At 37.6% G+C, this 25,771-nt stretch overlaps 2 protein-coding genes across 3 annotated transcripts in view; both read right to left on the reverse strand.

The window, feature by feature from the left end:
* The window catches only part of LOC105386901 (endothelin-converting enzyme 2), a 21,695-nt gene extending 8,749 nt beyond the window's left edge, over nt 1-12,946 (reverse strand). The window contains exons 1-5 of one of the 2 annotated variants that reach the window (XM_048627336.1): nt 12,658-12,946; nt 10,758-10,851; nt 8,535-8,629; nt 7,934-8,055; nt 7,328-7,511 (exon numbers count right to left, since the gene is read on the reverse strand). In XM_048627336.1, the coding sequence (XP_048483293.1) occupies nt 7,328-7,511; nt 7,934-8,055; nt 8,535-8,629; nt 10,758-10,851; nt 12,658-12,724 (562 nt within the window). In that variant the 5' untranslated portion in view covers nt 12,725-12,946. Of the gene's footprint in view, nt 1-7,327; nt 7,512-7,933; nt 8,056-8,534; nt 8,630-9,173; nt 9,285-9,429; nt 9,787-10,757; nt 10,852-12,657 lie in introns of those variants that run through there. The other variant, XM_048627335.1, reaches the window with a different exon arrangement.
* A 1,729-nt stretch (nt 12,947-14,675) lies between these two features.
* LOC105386902 (cuticle protein 70, isoforms A and B) lies at nt 14,676-16,697 on the reverse strand. The gene is made up of 4 exons (XM_048627513.1): nt 16,686-16,697; nt 16,060-16,131; nt 15,340-15,471; nt 14,676-15,019 (listed from the first exon to the last, which is right to left on the reverse strand). The coding sequence occupies exons 1-4, from the start codon at nt 16,695-16,697 to the stop codon at nt 14,813-14,815; spliced, it is 423 nt and encodes a 140-aa protein (XP_048483470.1). The 3' UTR covers nt 14,676-14,812.
* Between the last annotated feature and the right edge of the window lie 9,074 nt (nt 16,698-25,771).

A 25,771-nucleotide genomic window follows, 5' to 3' on the forward strand; every position in this document is an offset into this window, starting at 1 on the left:
ACAGACCATAATTACCACTTATAAAGAATTAAATTTAAAAATGACAGAAGATTTATGGGGCATGTCCGTTAAAGTTATTAGTCATGTTATTGATATCCTAGCACCCCACTTGGCTAATCTTTTTAACAGATGCATTGAGGTCGGTGTATTCCCCGATTTGATGAAACTTAGTAAACTAATACCGCTTTTTAAATCTGGTGAGAAAAATGATCCCAATAATTTTAGGCCTGTATCAGTTTTGCCAGTACTGAGTAAAATATTTGAAAAAATTATGCTGCATCAAATGCTTTCGCACTTTAGTATTCACGGCCTTCTCCATAACCAACAGTTCGGTTTCACCAAAGGTCGATCTACAACTGACGCTGGTGTCGCGTTGGTCAAACACATATTTAGTGCTTGGGAGGAACGTCTTGATGCTGTGGGTGTATTTTGCGATCTATCGAAAGCATTTGATTGTGTGGATCATGCCACTCTACTTATGAAACTTAAATATTATGGGCTAACTGGCAAAGCTCTTACATTATTGGAATCATACTTGAGCAACAGAACTCAACTAGTTGACATAAATGGAGTGCGTTCGGCTGGCTGTCCTGTCAGTATGGGTGTTCCCCAAGGCTCGATTTTAGGACCATTCTTTTTTCTTGTATATGTTAACGATTTACCGTTTTTGGTAGATAAATTATGTGAGATAGTACTGTTTGCTGATGATACTTCACTTATATTTAAGTTGAAGCGACAAGAAGTCAATTTTGACAATGCAAACAGTACTCTTTCCATAGTTGCTAATTGGTTCACTGTAAATAATTTAGCTCTTAACTCCAAGAAAACAAAATGTATTAAATTCACTTTGCCTAATGTAAGACAAGTAGAGACATATTTGACATTGAATAACGATAAGCTAGAGTTAGTAAATGAAACGGTATTCCTGGGTATTACAATTGACTCAAAGTTGCAATGGGGACCCCATATTGAGAGGATAAGCGGTAGATTGAGTTCTGCAGCTTATGCGGTTAGAACCATTAGACAGTTAACAGATGTAGATACAGCCAGGCTTGTGTATTTTAGTTATTTTCATAGTGTTATGTCTTACGGAATTCTATTGTGGGGACGAGCGGCTGACATTAATCAAATCTTTGTTCTGCAAAAACGAGCAATTCGAGCCATATATGTATTATTGATTTGCGCGCGCGCATTCTATCTAAACACGTATTTATTTGTCTCCCATTTGTAAATTCTTAATGTGGTGCTAAAAATATGCCGCAATAGTCGAAATTATATTCATTCTAAAGTGCTATAAACGGACCTTCTAACAGTGAAAACAGTTTTTAAATTAAGTGACGCGTTACTTCACAATAAGCAAAAACATTTTTAAATAATCTCTAACGGCCGAAATAACATCGAGCGTACCAGTGCTAAGTGTGTGATTCATTCATCGAATATCGTCAGATGTGCAGAGGGCATTGACCGTGTTCGGCCGAAGAGACTTCCAGTACAACGCAACCCAATATACTAAGTACAAATTTCACATCAACATCCATCTGTGTCGTTGGCTCAGGCGTTAACGCGTCGGCACCGAGCGCCTTGCAATTAATACGGTGCGGTGGTTCGATCCCCAGAATCCGAAGATACTTTTTTTATTTTTTAAATTATATTTGTCTTTCGGCGATGAAGAAAACTGCTAACACTAACCCCCTGGCTGTAAGAACAATATTTCAAAAAATGAGTACTTAGCATGCTCAACCTGTAGGGGAAAATTTGACCTTATCTGCGCAGGAATTTCAGCAGATTCATTCCGTCAATTTGGCGAAGAACATAAAAAACGCTGGAGCTGTCCCGAGTGTACTGGCAAGTTGCCTAGAGGTGACAATACTGATACTCCAGTACGCTCTCGTAATGATTACTTACAAACATTATCTACTAATGTTTCTAATGAAAATGTCACACTGAGAAATAAACATAGCATTACATCAGCCGTGGATAAGTCCCTTACCGAAAGCAAATTGCGGGAAATCATCAAGGAAGAACTATCGTCAACTCTGGACAGAGCAATAAACAAACATGTCACCGACCAACTTAAAGACATAAAAGAGGAAATAATGTCGTTCCGTGATTCTCTAACTTTTTTTAATAAGCAGTATGAGGACATGAAATCACGATTGGATGAGAAAGAAAGTATTATCAGTAATTTGCAAGAGGATAACAATACACTGAACCAACAGGTACACGAGCTATCAAATAGACTCGTCCAGGTAGAACAATCCATGCGAGAAAATAATGTGGAAATCAACGGGATACCTGAGCACCGAACTGAAAATCTGCTTACCACTGTGGCACAGCTTGCAAAAACAGTTAATAGCAGTATTGTAGACAGTGACATACTGCAAGCAACTAGAGTCGCCAAGCTAACTAAAGACACTAATAAACCCCGCTCTGTGATAGTTAAACTTCGCTCTACTGGACCCCGGGATGCTCTTATAGCGGCGGTCAGCCAATACAACAGGCAAAACCCTAAAGACAAACTGAACAGTCACCACTTAGGCATCAGCGGAACCAAAGTGCCTGTATATCTGCAAGAACATTTAGCGCCGTTCAATAAAAATATCCATGCAGCTGCTCGAAAGAAGGCTAGGGAGGCTGGTTACAAATTCGTCTGGATTCGCAACGGAAGAATACTTGTACGAAAAGACGAGGGTAGCCAAGCTATTCAAATAAGAAACAGCGATAGTCTTAAACTAATTATTTAATCATAAGTATACATATTTTCTTACCAACAAAGCTTGCATGTAGTTTTATTATATAATTCAATATATACTATCAAAATACAAACGGTCTCCGGACCAAAACAAATGTAGTTTTAAACAATATTTTGCAGAATAATTATGAGTGTATTGTCTTCACTGAAACTTGGCTTAACTCAAATATAAATACTAGAGAAATTATAGACTCGAGGTATACGGTGTACCGTAGGGACAGACTTACCTCTAAATCTAAGTTAAATGGTGGAAAATTAGACGGAGGTGGCATATTAATTGCGGTACACAATGATATCGAATCTACTCGGGTTCAATCCTGGGAGAGTGACGCAGAAGATGTCTGGGTAACATTAAAAGTAAAACTTAACAATATTGTTAGAAAAATTGCTATATGTGCCGTTTACCTGCCACCTCCAGTAAAATTGGAACACCTTAAAAGATTTCTTCAAAGCGCTAATGATGCTCTGTTTAATGTTGACGATGCTTTGATACTTGGAGACTTTAATCTAGGTTTTATACGCTGGACCCGAGATATAGCATGTAGTACTTGTCTACCCTCAAACTTTAATAGCAATTTGGGTTATTCTCTGATAGATTTTTTAGCCTTAAACACCCTAAACCAATTTAACAGCAATGTAAATGAAGATGGGAACATTCTTGACCTGGTTATTTCTAATATGAATGGCGTATCAGTCAGTGAGTCAATGGATAGGCTTAGTAAACTCGATAAACTGCACCCCTGTCTTTTGGTAAGTCTTGTTGCCATCACGATCCCGGAAACTATCAAACCTTGCAAACGCTCATGCTATAATTTCTATAAGGCCGACTATAATGAAATTATATCTGCTTTAAGTGTAATCAAATGGCAAGATCTACTAGGAAGAGCAGCAGGGGATGTAAATGAAGGGCTGTCAATTTTCTATGACGAGGTCAAACAAGTTATTGATAAATTGGTACCGAAACATAACCCCAAAAAAATAAAATTTCCACGGTGGTTTAGTAACAGTTTAATCAAAATACTAGCTGAAAAGGAAAAACTAAGACGTAAAGTAAAAATCTTTAACAACCCCCGCGATAAATATGAGTTCAATCTAATTCGAGAGCGCGGCCACAAGGTTATGAAGCAGTGCTATGATAAGTTTCTTACTAGTGTGGAGGATGGCATAGGGAAACATCCTAGAGTTTTCTGGCGTTTTATAAACGAAAAACGTGGTACTGATCATGGTGTACCCGCTTCAATGAAGCTAAACAACACTGAAGCACAAACGGGTCCTGATGTTGCAAATCTATTCGCAGATCATTTCTCTTCGGTTTACAGCTCCTCCAATCCATCAGTGGTTCCATATTGCCCTGTCAGTAAATCTCAGTCTCACTGTATTGGTCTCCTTAGCTTCAGTGAATACGATGTCATGAGACAAATTAAACGACTAGATATATTTAAAGGAGCTGGTCCAGATGGAATACCGCCCGTGTTCATCAAACGCTGTGGCACCGTATTGGCTTTACCACTGACTATAATTTATAATCAGTCTTTAAATACGGGTGTTTTTCCCACTGAATGGAAAAAAGCACGTATTGTTCCTGTTTACAAGAAAGGGGATAATAGTGATGTAAAGAACTACCGTCCGATTTCAATATTATCATGTGCTGCGAAGCTATTCGAGAGAATGGTGTATCCACTCCTTATGAACCACACAAAGCCTTTTCTAACGGATAGTCAGCACGGGTTTATAACAAAACGCTCTGTTAACACCAATCTTGTCACCTTTGTATCTGATCTTTGCCAGGAAATTGATAACGGTAGTCAGATAGATGCAATATACACGGACTTCAGTAGTGCTTTTGACAAGGTCAACCACTGTCTTCTTCTCCGCAAGCTCGAATCATTTGGAGTGTATGGCCCTTTTCTCGAGTGGTTTAGGTCTTATCTTGATAAAAGAACACAGACAGTGGTTGTGCGTGGTTATGAGTCTCTGAACTACTATGCAGATTCTGGAGTCCCTCAAGGGTCTCATCTTGGTCCGCTTTTGTTTCTACTGTTCATAAACGACATAACCTCCTCTATAAGGCATTGTAAATTCGCGCTCTTCGCTGATGATTTAAAAATCTACAAGAAAATTGAATCTCGCAACGATATGGAGCTAATACAATCGGATCTTAATAGCATTAGTACATGGTGCAACAATAATAGTATGGTACTAAACGCAGGCAAGTGCTTCCACATTAAGTATACGAGAAAGCGAGAGCCAATTCTGACATCCTATCACATAGATGGAACAGTACTCCAAGAAGTTGACCAGATCAGGGATCTCGGCGTTCTGATAGACAGTAAACTTTGTTTTACTGCACACATTGACAAAATAGTCAGTAAAGCTTCACAGATGCTGGGATTTCTCAAACGCAACTGCAAGAGTTTTAGGTATGCCCGCACAAGAATATTACTATATAATGCTCTTGTGCGAAGTCACCTAGAATTTGCCTGCACAGTCTGGAGTCCACTATACGCTGTTCACTCGCAGCGTATTGAGTGCATTCAAAGAGCGTTCACACGGCATATAGCCTACATCTCCCAGGGCATCTCTCACAGAGCGCCTTATGAAGACCGATTGTCATTTTTCAAAATGAACTCCCTCCGCAACCGACGTGTCGTGCTTGATCTGAAGTTTTTATTTAAAATATTAAATGGGTTTGTCGACTGCCCGGGCATACGAGAACAGCTTTCCATCACTGTGCCAAGGCAGTGTCCCCGTTATCCCATAACCAAGACTTTTTGCCCACGATTTTCAAGGACAAATCTCGGACAGTTCTCTCCTATCAATAGATTAATGACTGAATACAATAATTTAAATAATCGGGTCGGAGATGTTGACATCTTTCATATGTCTTTGGCCAAGTTTTCTCAACTGCTAGCTGAATTTTTTTAATAATATAATTTTTATAATTAATTAATAACTAATTTAATCCAACGAAAAATTTCATGTTAAGTATACCAAATAATTTAATTCATTTAAAAATTGTACATAATTTACATTAATTAATTATTATTTTTTATTTGTGTACCTAGTTTTATTTCATTTTATTGTATAAATTTTATATCTTAATTAATATTGCATGTTTTTTGCCTATATTTTGTAATTTACCTAATTGTAATTTAATTTAATACATTATTTGTAAATGCTGTGCATGTCTGTTATGTGTGCACACTTCGGACCTATATTATTATAAACTTACTTTTAATTCAATGTTTGTAGTGTGTGCTGTTGACGTGCCAATAAATAAATAAATAAATAAATAAATAAATATTATAGGGTCTAGAATTTCATTAAGAGATACGTTTAAGGAAATAGGTATACTAACTGTTCCATGCCAATATATCTATGAAAATATTATGTATGTTCGTAAAAACTTAAATTCATTTAGTAAAGTAGGAGCCACTCACGGTATTGAGACCAGAAACAAAAATAAGTTGCTTTTCCCCACACTCAGACTTTCGAAAACAAACACATCATTCATGGGGAACTGTATACGTTTTTATAATAAATTATCAAATGAAGCAATAAACCTTACTGAGCAAAAATTTAAGAATTATGTTAAAGCTACATTATGTAGAAAAGCTTACTATAGTATAAATGATTATTTAAACGACAAAAACGCGTGGTCTTGTCCACCTCAGCTAAGGCTATTGAAAAAATGAAATGGATATAGGTACTTAAGTAAAATTGTAGGTACTAGATATAAGTAAAAATTGTAATAGATTATAAGGAAAAAGTTGAAAAGATGCTCGAGGAGTTTCTTTCGCCATTTCTTTCCTTCTCAATGACGGGGCCTTTGTGAAATGGTGGTAGATGACTATCGACAAATAATTGTAAAATTTTACGTCGATTAAACCATTTGAATTTGAATTTGAATTTGACGCAAACGCGTGGGAAACCACGTAACAGATGTTCATATCAAGGGGAGAAATGAGCACGTGTACGTATAATAATAGATGTGTGTACGTCGCCAGTTATAAATAATTACACACGAGGATGTCCTTGGTATAGAAAGGTAATTGGAAAGTAATCGAAGAGCTTACTTCAATGTCTTTACTGTTGGCCATATTTTCATATTACAGAAAATATTAAATAATATATTTTCTTATGCATTATGTATTATAGAGAAATCGCAATACAACTTTAAAACTAAATTTATGCAAGTTTCGCGAGGGTCTAATACAAGCAGTTATTAAAAGAAAAGAAAACGCTACCAATACTTCACTATTACACCTACACCTAGTATAAAGTAAAGTCGCTTCCCGCGTCTGGGGACTATGTAGGTATGTAAGCTAGCGTTTCAGATAAGTCAGAGTCATTATCACAACGGTACTTAATAGAAAAATTTAACTATTCATAAAAAAATACAAAATACAAAAATATTTAAATCTTTAACCATATAGGTAGGTTGTCAAATACCAGGTTTGAATCTCCGGTGCACTAGGTACCTGTTAGGCTAGAAGAAACCTCTCTTTATTAACATATAGGTATAGTTATTAATATTACAAAAAGACCATCAGCAGTATCATCATCACCACTCACCCAGATCCACACACCCGTCATACATGAGCTTGGCCTGCTGCACGGGCGGCGGGCACCAGCTCAGGTTCCTCGCCAGCACGTCCCGGATGCTGGAGTGCACGCTGAGCTGCTTGATGCGGAACCAGTCGTAGGAGCTGTACGCGTCCGGCCGCGGGTGCTCTTGCACCCAGTTGCCGCATACGTACTGGGGAGAGGGATGAGGTGAGAGGGAAGTGTGAAGTGGTTGACGCTGCATTAATTATCTACCTGTATCACAGATGCAGAGTTTACCAGATAAAACGTGGTATTTTTATGTGCTCCTTATATTATTATTATTAGTAGTACCAGTATATAGGCTGCTTTCATACATCCCATGGTTGCATCTTGAAATATGCAAGATTATAAGTGCCAGAGGCCTTCCATCCGGCTGAACCGACGATCTCAGACAAGTAGCCTTTAGTGGTTGAATTAGGATATAGGTAGTGGTATGGGTGATAAGACTGCCTTATGTACCCTAATTAAGTCGTTATGTGAAATTGTTAACTAATTATTTCTTAGTGTATTAATAATAATAGTACTCTCATATCTATCTGTTAGGGGCTGATAATGCTGATGGTTCCAACTGACCTGGTAGAAGTCATCACAAGGGTCTGCGCTGGTGTCCATGGAGATGGCGAGGTTGGCGGCGGACCGGAGGCACTGCTTGCTGCGGCACACGTCAGAGGGGTCGTGGTTCAGCCCCCGAGAGTCTGTGGCACCAGTAGTAAGGGTCAGGTAGAAGATTCTTAACCACCCGCCTTGTGTCACATTATTGTGATATGCCCGCACCACTGGCGGGCAACTTTAAATAAAGGTGGGTGGTTGAGATTTACAAACACTCGCTTTTAAGGAGATAACTACAGCAAAGTTGCGCAAAAAATCGTAACATTCGTTTAAAAGCGTTTTCCCCAAAACAGCCTATAGGACGTCCCTAATTCACGGTGCCTGGAATAATTGGCGATACATATTGCCCTCCCCTGTCAGTGAGGTATAGAGTCGGGTTGTCAAGCATTGACTCCCAGTCTAATATTCCTGCTCCAAATCGCGCGAATGGGTATTTACTGCATACCTCTATGATAAGTTGCTGTTTTCAGATAAAGGAGTTTGGCGAAGATGTGAGTCCCTACTTAGCAAACAAAGGACAGTGGAAGAAACAAGAAATGAAGCATAAAAGAAAGAGTATACTCACACATATACAGCAGGATGGCGCTGGTGATGGTGAAGAAGACGAGCAGCGACACGTACATGTAGCGGACCACCTTGTTGCGGTACTTCTTGCGCAGTCTGTGGACATGAACACAGATTAGAGTACACCCCCTATATGGTGGTCTTAAAGTCTGTTTTTTAATCTCAGATACTAAATTCACAGATTGAATGGTTCATCATCGCGGCACAATCGAATGTTGATGAACCGTTCAGAATCTGACAATTTAGTATCTGAGATAAAAAACAGACTCTAAGCTTTTGGTTTTCAGCTGTTTTTTAAAGATTATGAAAAAACAATGGTATACCACAAAGACTACATATATATTTTTTTACTCTTATCAGCTATTTAACTAAATAATACTTCATCAAATAATAACATAACGTATGGCACTTGTCTTTATCGCAAAGCTCAAAAATATACGGCTTAATTCATGTATGAGACAACGTATGTTCATCAATATCAAAACTAATAAGACAGTGGGTAACTCTTGTATTTTTATAGAGTCCTATTGTGACATTGACGACATTCATCGATACTAACAACACCAAATAACAATAAAAAATACACCAAAATACTATACATTTTCATAATAATATAGAGATAGTGAACCAAATGCAAAACCTCTCATCTTTTTTGAAGTCTTTTTCCACTTTTGTCTTAACCAGATGACATATTTTCTCAGTATTTCCGCGTCTTCCAACATAATAGATAGTTGGGGGCGAATCTACGGGTCTGAAACAACAACATTACAACGCTTAACAATTTCACATCAATGAAAAGATTATACAAAATTAATAAAGGTGACTCGCAAGCAAGAACTCCGCTTTTGCCATAGCCAGCTTTTACAAAAAAATACAATTAAATCCTTAATACGTACCCGAAGTATTTCATAAACATCGACAACAGACGCACGGCGAAGTGAATGAACACTACATTGAGCACCAAGATCACGCAAAAGTATCGGAACGCCGATATATTGTGTACGTAAAGCTCGATGGTAGTGAACATGGACTCCACGGGCCGCTCCCATTGCTCCTCCATGGTGGAAGGCAATCAATCTAGACCCGCTGGATCTAGACTATCCCGGTCTAGACTGTCGAGTGACTGGCTGTCGTGACGCACGCATAACTCTCCCAAAATCGATAAATTGCAGGCCCCCGGGCACTGCATTTGCGCACTGAATCTTTCAGGTCTCAGCTACAACCTAGTTTTGATTTCCCGGAATTTTCCCCTATCCGACCCATTACCTGCAGCCTCAATACAACCTGGCTAGCACCTGATAGCTATTCTATCACATGAAATGAACATACGAGTGTTGGGATCGCTCCGAAATGGCACTAAGTTGTATGTAGTGAAAAGTCCATTTTGCAGTGGCAAATGGTAACATTCAACAAGTGTCTGATTTTCGGATTGCACCCTTGTTGCACGGGGTTACGAGCTATAATGACCTGTGGCACACTGGCTAGGAAGCTGGCTGCTGATGTGAATAATGTGTGGAGTAAAGTAGAGATACTTAGTCAATCCTTCTTTGAAAGACCCGAACTATAATACTTATACTTTAGGCATATATTTTAAGCTAAACAGCCTAAAGCTTGGCAAGTGAACTAATATACTAGGCATCTAAATCATAATATATTATGTAAGTACTTGAATTATACTAGCATAACTGTAAAATTTATAAAAAGAAAGAAAAACTTACTTACCCGTTTAGTTCTTTAAATAAATGCAAATACACTCCTTTTTCAGGTCCACATCCGGGTTATTTATCCTTAGATCTCGTCTGATTAATTTTTGAATAGTTTCGGAACCATAATAATTATGCATTTAGTTATCGTGGCGAGAGAAATCGTCAGGTAGTTATACTATATAGGTATTTTTAAACATTATGGGGTGCGTCGAATGTACTTTCTTCTATTGCCCAGATCCGAACAGAGAGTAGATTGTAAATCCGTTTATCAGAATTTTTAATACCTATTTATACGATGAATAAAACATTTGACTATGACTTTGATCCGGCATTGCTCAATTTTCACCGCTCCTCCCTCACACACCTCACGCTCCTCCATGATATCTAAACGAGTGTTATACGTTTGGTTCCTCGTGTGCGTGTGTGTGTGTTACCTGGCTGTGTACAGTGTAAACCTCCATGATATATCAAGGAGTGCTATACGTTTGGTTCCCCGTGTGTGTGTGTGTGTGTGTTACCTGGCGGTCCTTGTGCCGACGGCGATGAGGTAGCCGGCGGCTCGCATGTCGCTCCCGTTCTTCAGGGGAGGCGCCTCCTTGCCACTTCCGGTTCCTGTGAGCAACCAGTACCACATATTTGTACTGAATATACTGACGATTGTTATTTTAGTGTTAAGAGGCTTAACGTTAAACGCAAGCTCACCTTAATTTTTTTACTAGCTACCTCTCAATAGCCAGATTGGGAGGTAGGTAATAAAAATTTGAATTATAATGAAGAGCATGTCTGTTGTGTTAACTGCTGGTGATCCTTATTTAAATAAATAAATAAATAAGAGCATGAAGCGTGGCAGTTTTGGGAAAAATGCTTTCAAACGGAAGTTATGTTTTTTTTTTTAAATTGGCGGCGCTAGTTCAGCTTGCGTTTAACCGAGAATATATACATAGCGTCAAAATTAAACTAGGCTATCCAAATAATATATTTACGTATCTCTTATTTGAAGTGAAATATTGTATGTACTTTGCGAGATATGTCGTATGTTGGGATAATGTCGAGTGAGCGAATACTGGCCGCCTCAGGGATCAGATCTAATATCTGCGAGGCAGACCGTGCAAATACCTAAATTATCCGGTCGTAAAAACACGCTTGAAAATCATGGGCTTTAGCGTGTGTTCATGTGAGGTATTTTAATTGTATTTTGTCAAATTGTTTCTATTTTATGAACATTTTATTACACTATTGTCAGGTTTTTGTAACCGAATTTCATTAAAATGTACGACAATATACCTTAGAATTATAGTGCGATAATGGTAACTAACTATTTGCTAACTACTTCCTTTTTAATTTAAACAAACGAAATATGACACATTCAATCCTTTCGTCTGAAACCGGCAGTACAGTCAGCAAAAGAGATATGAACGTCAGTGGAAAAATAGGTAATATGTATAAATGCTACTTTATATACTACTTATAAAGGCGAAAGTATGTGTGTGTGTGTGTATGTTTGTTACCTCTTCACGGCAAACGGCTGAACCGATTTTAATTAAATTTAGTATGGAGTTAGCTGACACCCTAGATTAACACACAGACTACTGTTTATCGCGGGAAACTTTTTAAGGCCAAGCGAAGCTAGTTAAATATAATACTGAATCGTATCACCTATCCTATCACTGATTAGATCAGTGACGTTATAAAGTAAAGTGTTTTCGCTGGCTGCATTCTGTCTCTTTTGCACACTGTATCTTATAAAGCATGCATGTAAATGAAATGCATGAAATGGGGCACCCATGCACTGAACAAGGCCTTGTACTGAATAATTTAGATAGTATATTACAGCTCAGATGTTATCTACATATTTTATAGCTGAAAACCTTAATTTTATGTGGCACTAAAAAGCAGGTGATCCCGTGTCTATTTAAATTAAAATTAATATTTGAATACCTACTATCTGCAATGACGACCGAGTGATGTAGTGGTTAGTGACCCTAACTGATATGCTGAAGGTCCCGGGGTTCGATCCCCGGCTGGGGCATATATTTGTACTCGGATCTTGGGTGTTTAATTTAAAGTTTGTGTTGTGTTTATACAATTACACCTGTTATAAATCTATCTACATATATGTATCTGTGTAGATGTATCAGCTGTCCGACACCCATATCACTGGCTCTGCCTAGCTTGGGGTGGGATAACCGTGTGTCATTTATGAGAGATGAGACTCTGAGATAACACAAGTTTTTGTGACCTGTTTCACATAGTCTAAATAAGGCTTTTGTAAGTTACATGTACGATAATGTTTCGGTATCAATAATGATAAAGCACCCTGAAATGCACAACAAACATTAAAAATAAAAAACGGTGTGTCGGATAACTATGGTTTCGGACGATGATCATATTTTTTCTGGTAAGTAATAACAAACTTACTCGTAACAGATGCGCCCATTACGTCCTCACTTTCTGGCCGATCACCCGACCAAGCCCGCATTTTCATATAAAAACTACTTTAACACTAGGTAACTTAGCACAAACAATTAAACTGCACTATAATATGAATACTGAACTAAATTTGGACCGCTTAAATTTCATTTTATTTTATTGCTAAGTTATTTGTCGACGTCTATCACATATCACATTTTGTTAGTCGTAAATATTTTTTGAACTAAAATATCGAAGCGACCAGTTTGAGGGCATTTGTGTCACTGAAAGTTTACTGTAGCTTACTGAAACCTAGAGTATATATTTTGTAGGGTGACAAAGCTTCAGTTGATCCACGTGGCTCAGCTGTGAATTACAAAATGTATACGGTATTGTTAAATGTAAGCTTTTGTGATGAAACAACGGCGTACCTAACAGTGTACGTATTGTATACAGTCGTAGTTTAGATTGGATTTTTTAGTAAGGCACGCATATTTTTTGTAGTCTTTGCCGTTTTTAGGGGTTAAATTGTGGTTAATATACCTACCTACCAAGAGATAATGAGACCGTTTGTGACTTTTTTGACATTGTGACCTTTCACTGGTCTGCGAGTAATTATGGCCATAATTTGCCGAAATATTTTTTTTACATTTTACCTATCCAGACTTTTTTATTGACTAGGTTAGTGATCTACGCCAGTCCCACAACCCACTAACAGTATGGTCACTCTACACCAGACCTAATTCATAGGACAGTGGTGAGGCGACGTGCGGCACGCGATCGCTAGTGATGTGCCACGTTATCGATATCGATTCAACAACCACCGCAATGTTCCCATCCCTTCGTGTTTCCAATGTAAATGTTAGTATTACCTCGACTGGTGAGCTACCATTATGGTTATGAATTATTGAAGTGCCTGAAAGTTTAGAGTTTGCGGTAAAGCCAGTGACCGGTGGAGTAGAATAATTTGTAGGTTCTGTCACCTCCATCAACAAGATAATTATCGCTTGTATGTAGGTCTATAACAGAGCCACTAAAGTATGACGTAGTGGTATGGTGTGGTGTTTGAAGGCGTCAAAGATTTAATAATAATAATAATAAATCATTTATTTCAGACCAAAATACATAGTCCATAGCGTGTTAGTAACAATTTATCTTATTCTATGTAGTGTTAGTAAAACAAATAAACTGAACTTTGAATTTGAAAGCACCGCCAAGTCTTATTTGGTTTCGGTGAGATCAGGTTCCCAGAAAATATCTATTCTTTCCCGTATGGGGGCCAATTTACGAAGTCGGTTTTGTAAAGTATAAAGTGTAGTTACCTAATATTAAATGGACTGAAAATATAGCCAATGTAAATTGTGAACCTTCTAAAAATAGCACATATACGTAAGCAGATACACTTTAAATTTATAAAGCAGCGTTTTATGGTGTTAGGCAAGGTGCCTTATTTAGCATCCTCTGGTCAAGGTGAAGCTGTCGACTGCAGGTGAAAAAGGTAGGTAGGTAGTTTAGTCGGCTGTCCTCTGATACGTGAACTCTTGCTTGTCTGGTTCAACCTATACCTAGGTTGGATACCTTCTATTCTATTCTATTCTATTCTATTCTATTCTATTCTATTCTAGTTGGATACCTTTTAAAACGATCGTTTAAACTTTTTACATTTTAGAATTTGGAGATTGAGAAGGCTGTGTACAAAAATAGGTATTAATATGACCCTACGACCTTATGATAGTCGTACTATGACCCAGGAATGCGCCTCGCTTTAATGATTTTTTCAATCGAACCACTTTTCTCCCTCGAGCGTGAATATAATATGAGCTTTATGATCGTTCTATGTTTGCTCCAGTCTGTTTGCCAATAACATCGCTGTTCAGTTGTTTGTTTTATTGATCTTTAAAAGGTAGGAAAAGCGTTTTGTTAAAAGAGCTTCTAGCTGTTATATTTTGTGTTTCATGGTTTTCCTGATTCTTATTACTTGCTATTTAAGTATAAGTAATTCAATCTTAGTAAAAAAAACTTCATTAATTCAGTATAAAACATTTTATTAGCACCGCATCACAACACGGACTGGATCTCGACGCATAGTTACAATAAAAATAAATTATTTACATTCTGTCAACATAATCATCATTATCATCATCATCATCATATCACAATCCATCTACCAGCCGTGGCCGTAGCCGTAACCTCCATATGAGACCAGCTTTTGTACCGGTTGGGCCACTTGTACCGAGTGGACCAAAGGCTGGGCGTAGGTTTGGACCACTGGCGCGGCGTGAACCACCGGGGCTGCATGGACCACTGGGGCAGCTTGGACCACCGGCGCTGCGTGGACCACGGGCTGGGCGTACGATACTGGGTGGACTACCTGGAATAGAAGATATGATGATCGTGAGTTTGAGAGCTACCAAATTATGTTGTTATTTAGATGAATTTGATGAATGACGATATTTTTACAACTTTGAAATGATTGTTGGAAGGGACGGTATACTCTGTTGGAAGGGATGTTATACCCTGTTGCAACGGACGGTATAGGTACTCCGCTGAAAGGGACGGTATACCTGCTGGAAGCGAACTTATCCCTGCTGGAAGCTACGTCATACTTGCACTAAAGGACGGTATATTTCTGGAAGGGACGGCATACCATGTTGGAAGGGACCTTATCCCCTGTAGGAAGGGACAGTATACCTGCTGGAAGGAGGAGTAGCTGGTGGCGGCGGGCTTGGCGACGGCGACGGGCGCGTGGACCACGGGCGCGGCGTACACAGGCTGGTGCTGGACCAGCGGCGCGGAGTACACGGGCTGCTGGACCACGCTCACCTAAGGAGACATACGCAGATGTAAGATTGTTATTTTTATTCATAGTATTTGGAAGCTAGAATCAGGTCAATCACATTTAACAAGAAAAACATTAATAAAAATATGAAAGAATAAAAATATATGATACGATTAGTAAAAAAAATTTCTTTTCGCTCTCTTGAAACCCTGTCAAAATGCACTTTGGCCCTTAGGTATCTGAAGTCCACAAATATAGGGGATACATAAGCAATAAGCATACATCATCATTACAACCCATTGCTGGCACAGGTCTCCGGCTTAAGGCATAATGTACCTACGTCTGTACCACACTGGCTTGGTGCGGGTTGGTTGACCCCAACGTCCCCAACACAAGCAAGCTGAGAGAATTGTCGGGTAAGTTGGCCACCCGACTGCCATAAGTTTTCAAGGGTTAACGACTTTCGGCTCGCTATCCTTTTATTAAAACCCTGTTAATATACTAAAATACTGTTTATTTTAAGACGAGGTCCCATTAGGGCGTTGCGTCGACGCAGCGTAGATTTCCAAAAAAATAACTAAAGTGGTCTACATTAATAGTTATCTGAGTTTAAATCAGTGTGTTGTGCTCACGGAGTGTCCTCCCCAAGGTGAGTAAAGGCCGCCGGGCCGCGCCGCCGCCACCGACACCAAAGCGAAGAGGATCTGAAACAAACATCACGTAGATTAATCACAGTCATGAGCTTCTGAATCGACCTGATAACAGAAGGGTTACTCTATACTAGTGAAAAACGAACGGACGACGAGAGCTGTCGTGTAATCGACCCGTGAGTCGTGGCTCGCCCAGCAGGGATCCCAAACTTGTTTTTCGTCATATACAGTGACGAACCCCTAGAGTCTAGGGCCTAGACACTCATAACTTACAAGTTGTGTCATATATTTTATACAGGGTGTCCCAAAAGTCAACTTTGGGACACCCTGTATACCTTCATACAATGTGCTCATGACCGACTGTAATCCTCGAAGGGGTAGTCAGAGGTGACTCGCAAGCGCGCCACTTGCTTTTCACTGTACATTTGTATTAATTCATAATATTTATTTAGCCCTTTATTAATGAACTAGAATGATAGACTCGTAAATATTTACTATACTTATTAAAAAAAATATAATTGCTATCAAATTAATAACTGTTAGTAATCTAATAACTTAATCGCATAAGTTATTTGAATCAGTTTTAGATAAACATAGTTTAAACTCACCAAAGTTTTCATATTGCTTAGTTTGACGAGCGTCCGGTGAGTAGGAGAGGGGAATGTAGTCTAACTATTTCTTTGAAATACCCTCCTTATATACTAAGTTGGAATTTTGAGGTGGACCAACAGTAGGGTGACCATGTTGCATGACGATTTTCCTGGGAGGTTAAAACTTCAAGTACATAGAAGTGACTGTAGGCTGGTCATTGGTCATATTCAGAAAAAGCAGAAGAGATATACATGATGTAGAGTGGACTGACAGGTGAAGCTGCTGTGAGAAGTCGATGTTGAAATGCTGGTCCAGCCCGTCTCACCGTCGCCGGCAGCGATGAGCAAGGCTAAAGCGGCATGATGGCGCTCTTTGGAAAACACTTATTGAATAATGATTAATTCAATGATTTTTCACATGATAAGTAAACTTAATTATATCTCTTTACATTCCACGGAGATAGTCTTGATGCCTCGAAAAATATTTATTTATTTACTAAAAGTGAAAAATATTACAGTATGTTGCTTAAAATAATAGACCTCTATTCTAGGATAACACAGGTTATGTTACCACTCTTATTACTATTCTATCAAGAGCTATGAAGAAATGAATAGTGTTATCTGCCGGCCGGCACGGTCTCGCTCGCTGTATTTTTTTGTGATCGTATGTTAATGTGCTAGAATATTTTTGCTTATATGGCTTATACCTACTTATATTGTATGACTACGTTAATCATTACTTAAAAATAACTTGTATGGTAGATTAAAATCGCATCACACACAAACCTTTGAAGGCTTATGTGGTGTTGTATACTGTTAATTATATGTACCAATATGTGTTTGTTAATAAATAAATAAATAAATAAAAAAATAAATGTATTTTTGAACTATTGAAGAAGTAAACATTTCTAAGTGGTTTTCCTTAAGGCATGGTCGCCCTACTTGAATCAGGTTGGTCTTCGGAGCAGCACTATTTTAGGCATGCAAGTCCAGGTGATCTATAGGTCTAGATCGAATATGTGGAGCTCTATCTATGTGCTAAGTGCACTCAATAATATTTTAATAAGGTGTTGATAATTTGACTTGAAGTCGTTAGTTATTTAAAGAACTATTTACAAATGTACATACGTTTATATAACACAGCCACAAGTTGATGATTATATTTATTTGATTGTATTTTTTTAACGTTCTATGGAAAGTATCCAAAGAGGTCAGTGATGTAAAGAATTCTATTAAAAAAACTAATTACATCGAAAATAACTCATTAGACACAGGCATAAAATCTTCATAAAATTCAGTTACAAAAGTTAGGATACAAATATACCAATATAATGATAGCGATATTTGAAACTATATTTTGCGTGTTATTTTTCTCCTGTATTCTTATAAGGTATTGAAAATCGCCGTATCTTGTGCGCATGGTAATATCCTCCTGACACCTGGCGTGCTATGAGTAGGACATTGAAAAATAAATAAATGTAAAGTTTAAAAATACCTATATTAAAAGTTTTATGGAGTATCCCTGTTATTCCTTTAAAGTTTTATAAAGTACCTATCCCTTAAACAATTTGTTCTTTGACAAAGTGACAAAACAGTTCAGTAGTAATTTTTTTAATTTTTTTTTAAATTAATAACATTGTATTTATTTATACCTCTCGGGGTCAGGAGGATATACTCGGTAGCAATGAAAAAGCTCCAGTGACAATAGCTCCCAATTTTTCTTCCACCGAATGGCGTAGTGGTTAGTGACCCTGACTACTGAGCCGAAGGTCCCGGGTTCGATTCCCGGCTGGGACAGATATATGTTTAAAAGACAGATATTTGTACTCGGGTCTTGGGTGTTGACATTTATATTTAGTATCTATCTATCTATGTATTTGTGTAGATATATCAGCTGTCCGACACCCATAACACAGGTTCTGCCTAGCTTGGGGTCGGATGGCCGTGTGTGAGATGTCCCCACATATTTATTTATTTATTTATTTATTTTATTTAATTTAACAGTGCGTCAGAATATTAGTGCCAATTTCTCCATTCTCGGTTAAAGCATAACCAGGGAGTAGTGGTTAACTTTTGACACATCTGTCATGAATTTTATATGGAGATGAACTTTAATTTATAAATCGATCCCTGTCGGTTAGCGATAACCGACAATGGAGAAATTGGCACATTTAAGTGTAGTAACTATTTTGATAAAATTGGGATCATGGTGTCGATATTTTGAAAGTGGAGCTTTTTCATTACTCGTGAGTGTACAATACATTTAGTGGATTGCAAACATAGGGCTACGAGACTAACTTCCGCACTCGTATCACAACATAATGTACTTAATATTAAAATTATTATCATCATCATCAGCCTATAGTAGTCCACTGCTGGACTTGGCTTAGCTTTATTCATTAAACATCAGTGACCAAAGCTTTGGTTTAGAGACTTACAAAAAAACTTACTCAAACAGCTTTGAAGCTTTATCATATTTGGTTCAGCAATGCAGTCACATACGCCGTCATATTGAGTTAGTTCAATGAGTTATTTACTTCCAAATATGTACGGTCATTGCGTTTTTTAATACATAACAATTTGTGATATTTGCTTCTAGTTAATTTATTGTGGTTAATCTCTGATAATCTATTACTTAAACGGACAGTGGATTATAAACTGAAAAATATGAATGTTTTGTACTTAGAGAATATGATTTATTGAAATATCTAACCAATATTAAAATTGCGTAAAGTAACTGTGTCTGTCTGTTACTCTATCACGCCTAAACTACTGAACGGATTTGAATGAAATTTGGTATAGAGATGGTCTAGACCCTGAGAAAGAACATAGGCTTACTTTTCATCCCGGATTTCCCACGGGAACAGCTAGTTGTTTTTAAAAATACTTAATATTATAAACTCCTAAGTACATATTACTAAGCGTTTGTAACATCTATAAATACTTGTGAGATTATAGTACCTAAGTATATAACACATACAGCCAATTACTATTGCCATTTAAAATTCATTCATTAACATAACTAACATATATGTGATTTGATCTGAATCAGTAAATAAGAGCATTTACACTGATCTAAAAGCCTTGTTTAACAGTTTAGAATATATTAGAGATTTACTAGCCAGGTACCTATGTTGCTTCGGCATTTCATATACGATATTCGGAAAGCTTAAACCGTAAATACTTATATTACCGATGATGTTTAATTGTTTAAGTATCTACCTATAGGATTAATTTAATAAGATAAATCCAACAGAGATCAATCTTGGTTATATTAGGAAGTCTTAGTTACAAGCTAGGGTATGAGAGAAAAGGGTTTTTAAAATTTAGCTGTTGGAGTTTTACACTCACGGGCAATGAAAAGGTTCCACTGAGAAAATCACCAAATTACTTCTAAACGGAAAAGGCTAGCTTAATGCCGTCTTCTGCAACATTGAAGTACATTTATCAGAGCATCAGGATATTACCAACTAAAACTAAAATATTTTGTTCCAATTTTAAATTAAATCTTTGAAAAAATTGGGGTCGTTTGTTGTCTGAATTTTGTGAGTGGAACTTTTTCATTGCCCGGCAGTGTAAATCATCTAAACTAACCCAATACTTACTCAAAAGTGCGTAAGTACTTACTTATATGTACTATATATGTATAGGCGAGTGGGCAAAGTAGTGAAAATTTAATTTTACGTAAAATCTTTCCTGTAAAATAGATCGAATTTATTTTTTCTACATATACCTCGATGGTCCATTTGTTATAATAAATGATATCAATAGAAGTAACAATTATCCCGTTTTGTATCGCGACAAGATGTTACCTTTTTTGAAAACCCTCCATTTACATAAAAACGTCGCTCCTACCTCTACATAATTGAGCTTTTTCATAGATAGTTAAACATAACGGCGCCGGTGCCTGAAAAGGAATAGGCCCTTATTTAAACTTGGTTTTTAGAGTAGAGGCATCGAAGGTGACATTTTATTGAGTGTTAATGAAGTTCTAGTTTCGCCGTTTAGCTCCATGAAGTCCTGCGACCGTGTCCGTTAGGTAGGTGTACCTATATACGAGTACATAGATAGATTTCAAAGATACCTTTTCCTAATAGCAAAAGTAACTTGATGGCAATATGTGAAATTAAGAGTAACTTTTGCCTAAAATTTCAGGAGCATCATACACACCATATGACATAGCAACTGTTTCACCCATACTATAAAACCTAATGTATTCTTGGGTATAGCCCACCCTGGTCTCTAATCTTGCTGGCTAATCCTTTTACCACGGTGATAACCCGGTTTGTTTTGTTTTTGTTTGTTTTGCTTGGTACTAATAATTATTATTATTTTAAGTAATTAACTGCTATTGAATTTCGGCTATTCTTTGCCTATCTAATGATAAATGATCCGCACTGGGATATAAAGCAAGAAAGACGAGCTCCTGAAGCCATGAGATTCTGCACTCCCCGGCACAAATTACAAGCGTATTAATACTTATGGATTTTTATATTAACAAACAAGCCAACAAGTAACGAGGTGAGAATAGGACATTTCACATCTTTTAAGACCGAATTAAAACTGCAATCGCTACACATTTGACATGGCTTCGACTGTACTCCCAGTAACGTACACATTTACGCCATTTATTTCTCATTTAAAGGCTGCAACAGTTTTGCTTTTAATTAAGGCCTTTTAAAAGTAATATGTTTGAAATAAATGCACTTGTGCGAGGCAATCGGTTTTTCTAGCGCTGCTCTAGTTGCGTCAACCAGTCCGTTTATCATCAGGGAATATTTGGTACCTACTCAGTATGTATTTAGTTAGTATTAAGACAAGTATGTTTACAATGTGATACCTATATGATGTTGCAGAAGTGGTGTTATTATATTGACCGATATTAGAAATACAGTTTTCCAACATTGCCTGTGTTAAACTTATGTGTAAGTAATGCCTCGTTTTTATTGTAAGGTTATTAACTTTTAGTAACTGAATTAATCTAATACACGTCATAATAATGACGTCATCCTTATCATAGACAACAAAGCAAATCGTACAGTTTATGGGTCACGGTAAGAAATCGATACAGAGATTAAAAATGCATGCGCTATCGACTGGCGCTAGGGTCGTTCACTGTCGGTAAAGAGGGTGTCATTTGTCGATATAATCGTATCTTTCCAGATATTGGGTTGGGTATCATCTGTTTTCTAAAACAGATTCAAAATGGAATTCGTTTGTGGTCTTTCCTCTTGGCAGGCAGACTAACTGCCGTACCCAGAATTGCTTGATCGCCAAAGATTTTTATAAGTAGTACCTATTATTAATAATGATTAAGCTAGAGAGTACCTACAGCAGGACTATCTAACTGCGTTATGTCTGGAAGATATTGTGATCTAATAACTTGTATTGCAAAGACCCTGTGTTTTTCAATTGTCTGTCTGTCTTTTATTGAGTGATATTAGTCTTTAAAATTTATTGGGTTGTATTATATGTGTTCGGTACCGACGAACACTTTAATAATTGTATGTACCAGGTTCTTATATTTGTATGTGGGTAGGTTCTTTTATTTTTGACAGTCTACTCAGTCGTTGGCAGCCTCTCGTCGGGTTATCTGCTCTGGTATTTCGGCGCGGTCTCGATATTCGCAATATTTGTATTTTCGGTTAAATATTACCAGCTGCTATTAGGCATTATATTTGTGTATACGATTATAAGTGGACATGTGATTTTGTGTGTGAGAACCTCAAGATTAAAACGGATTACTCAAGCATCGGGAGGGCCCTCCACGCCGAGCTTTGGACCTTGAACCTTCACGTGAGCAAAAACCTATATAATATTTATTTTATTAAATATATTTATCCAACATTTTGGTAGCAGAGCGTGGTTTTAATACGGCTATATTATTAGGTTTTCGTGTTACGTAAGTTTTTGAGGTTAGCTCAGGGCGGCGTTATCAATTCGGTTAGCTTCATTGCATATTGTTTACGTAATAATTTTACTTTCGGAATACAGTTTCTATTGTACTTATTGTTTCGGTTCGGTCAATACTTATATTTGTGTTGGTTTTCGTACGGTAGGTACTACGGTAGCTACGGTAGCTAACTACTTAACTTTACGGCTATAATTTGATTATTATTGTAACTCAGATATTCGGTAGGTACAATTACGTCTCACGTTAGTAAAATACCATATTGTCTCAGCTCGCTATGGGCGTTGAATTTATTTATTTATATACACTTTATTGTACACATACACAAGCAAACATAAAAGAGAACAGTTACAAATCAAAACACAAGACGTATACAAAGGCGGGCTTATTGCCAAAAAGCAATTTCTTCCAGCCAACCTACGACTGGGTGAAAGATAAATGACATTAGATCCTTTAACTAACTTGAGTAGGTACAATTAATAATTATCAAACAGAAATTAGCCTATGGTTTAAATCTAAAATTAAATTAACAGTGCATGATTACAACATAAAATAAACATAATATTATAACATATAACTTATATATAAATATATACTACATATATATAAATATATATACCTATATATCTATTTTACCTGCCAACCTAATGATTCAAAATAGTGATGTCTAACATTTTTTTTAAAAGTTGCCATTGATGGTGACCGTCGTACTTCCTCTGGCAAGGAGTTCCACAAACATGCTGCCTTCATTGCAAATGAATCGCTATAGGAGGCAGCATTATGATCAGGAATGCTCAACAATTTGTTTTCTACCGACCTCATGGCTCTACCCTGAGAATGAGAACACAAAAACGAAAACTTGCACTTCAGGTATTGGGGAGATGAGGGGTTATTTAAAACACTGTACAATATGTTGAGAATATGAGTATTCCGGCGAAGGCGAATCGGAAGCCACTGTAATTGAGCTCGATACTCAGAAATGTGATCATATTTGCGCAATCCGAAAATGAATCGGATGCACAGGTTCTGGAGACGTTCGAGTTTGTTGAGTAGCTCTTCAGTGAGGTCAAGATAGCTTACATCGGCGTAATCAAGAATGGGAAACAGTAAGGACTGTGCCAACGTAACTTTAGTGTTCAGTGGTAGGAAGTACTGCAAGCGCTTAAGAGAATGGAAGGACGCGAACATTTTCTTGCTGACAGCATCTACTTGGGGAATCCAAGAAAGTGTGCAATCCATGATCACGCCAAGATTTTTTACCGAAGCTACGTATGGTATGACAGTCTGATCGTACATGACTCTCATGGCAGCTGAAACGTCAATTTTACGAAGCATCCGTGAGCTTCCGAGGATAATTGCCTGTGACTTTGATGGATTGAGCAGTAGGCCGAAAGACTTGACCCACTTAGAAATAATTTCCAAGTTTTCATTAATAACACTAACGGCCGCGCTCAAACTCTCTGGTGGTGCACCGGCATAGAGCTGAAGATCGTCTGCATATAGGTGGTAGTTAGAAGTAAGTTTGTTAGCCAGGATGTTGATAAAAAGGGAGAAAAGTAAAGGAGAAAGGACGCCGCCTTGAGGGACGCCAGCAAGAACTGGACACCAAGAAGAACTCTCGGCATCAGTACGTACACACTGCTGACGCCCTTTGAGATAAGACTCGAACCAACTTACAACTGCCGGAGATACGTTAAGAGATTGAATGACACCAAGGAGTAACTCGAAGTCAACCGAGTTGAATGCATTGCTGAAGTCCAGCAACGCAAGGACTGTAACTTGTTGATTGTCGATGTTGTGCCTGATGCCTGAATCATTTATCTTTTAAGTTAAACATACATACCTATTTACTTGAAGTGTATCTTTATACTACCTATATTATAATCTGATATGTTACTCTCTATTACGCTGTATCTGTATGAGTGAGTCAGTAATAAACGATGAACTGAATTGAACGGTTGTTTCCCTAAACCTAACCTACTTCATGGCGACCCTGCCAGGCCCGCCTCAGTGATGCAAGTCATACTGTTCCAAATAAGGAGTGAATTTAAAAAATATTAATATGGAGCTGTATAAAGTTCGGTTCGATGTTATTGCGCCTGCAACTGTGTTCGTGATAGTACGAGAAAATTATTTAGTACAAGATGGGCAAGACTCTATCTAAAGAAGAGACCGTGATTGTGCAAAACGCATCAGGAGGTGGAAATACTGCTTCTGTCTCGGAACTGCGGTATCACTTGTCGAGCATCAGCGTCCTCATGACAGTCCTCGTCGCGTTCATGGGCATCGGTCTACTCTACGTAGCATTCCTTATGTATCGGAAATGTCATAGAAGGTGGATCCAGGAGGAGTTCGAGCAGGGCGCCACAAGGAGAGCGTTCTATAGACGCCAACTTCAGCAGGAGAAGCCGACTCCCGACTTCGGCAATCATTCCAGTGTGTGAAATCGAAGTTCGATTAATTAAATAGTGCCGCGAAAAATAAAAGTGTTTGTTACGCACCGGTGGCGTATCTTAATTACAGTGTCGGCATATTACGGTAGTAAAAATCGGAAATGTTCATGTGCTTATTGTAAATTTAAAAGACTGTAAGTACCTTATTATGTGTTCTAATTATCGCTACTTGTCCACTATGAACTTGATATCTCGTAACGTAAAAGGAATAGCGCTGCATTCCACTGCCTTATAGACGGCGTCCGAACAATTTAGTTGGAGTACTATTCTAGTAAAGTAAAACTTTAACCAACTTAAGTTGAAGCATGATTATTTAAAGTAATATTTTATTATCTAATTAACTCAATGGCTTTTACGTGTCCCGATTAAGAAATGCTAATTAATAATATAATTTACGAGTATTATGCCTGATAAAAGTGATCAATTAATAAAATATTACAATGAATTGTTAATAATTAAACAGTATTTAGTGAAGAAAGGCAAAGCTAGGTATATTTGTAAAACCACTGAAAATAAATTAGTGGAAAGTAAACAAATAGTACAATATTGTGAAAAAATAATTGATGCTATTCCCACAGACGAAAAAAAATTGTTTGCTATTTGTAAAACCACTGAAAATAAATTAGTGGAAAGTAAACAAATAGTACAATATTGTGAAAAAATAATTGATGCTATTCCCACAGACGAAAAAAAATTGTTTGCTAAGTGTGTCCAGATTTATGAGAATATAAGAGAATTAT

Source organism: Plutella xylostella, chromosome 18 (assembly GCF_932276165.1).
Source record: "Plutella xylostella chromosome 18, ilPluXylo3.1, whole genome shotgun sequence".
Taxonomy (NCBI): Eukaryota; Metazoa; Arthropoda; class Insecta; order Lepidoptera; family Plutellidae; genus Plutella; species Plutella xylostella.

Coding starts and splice junctions, on each gene's coding strand:
- LOC105386902 (XM_048627513.1), bottom strand. Junction 15,472..16,059: donor CACCTTGGGGAGGACACTCC/GTGAGCACAACA, acceptor ATGTCTCCTTAG/GTGAGCGTGGTCCAGCAGCC. Junction 15,020..15,339: donor GCTACTCCTCCTTCCAGCAG/GTATACTGTCCC, acceptor CTTCTATTCCAG/GTAGTCCACCCAGTATCGTA.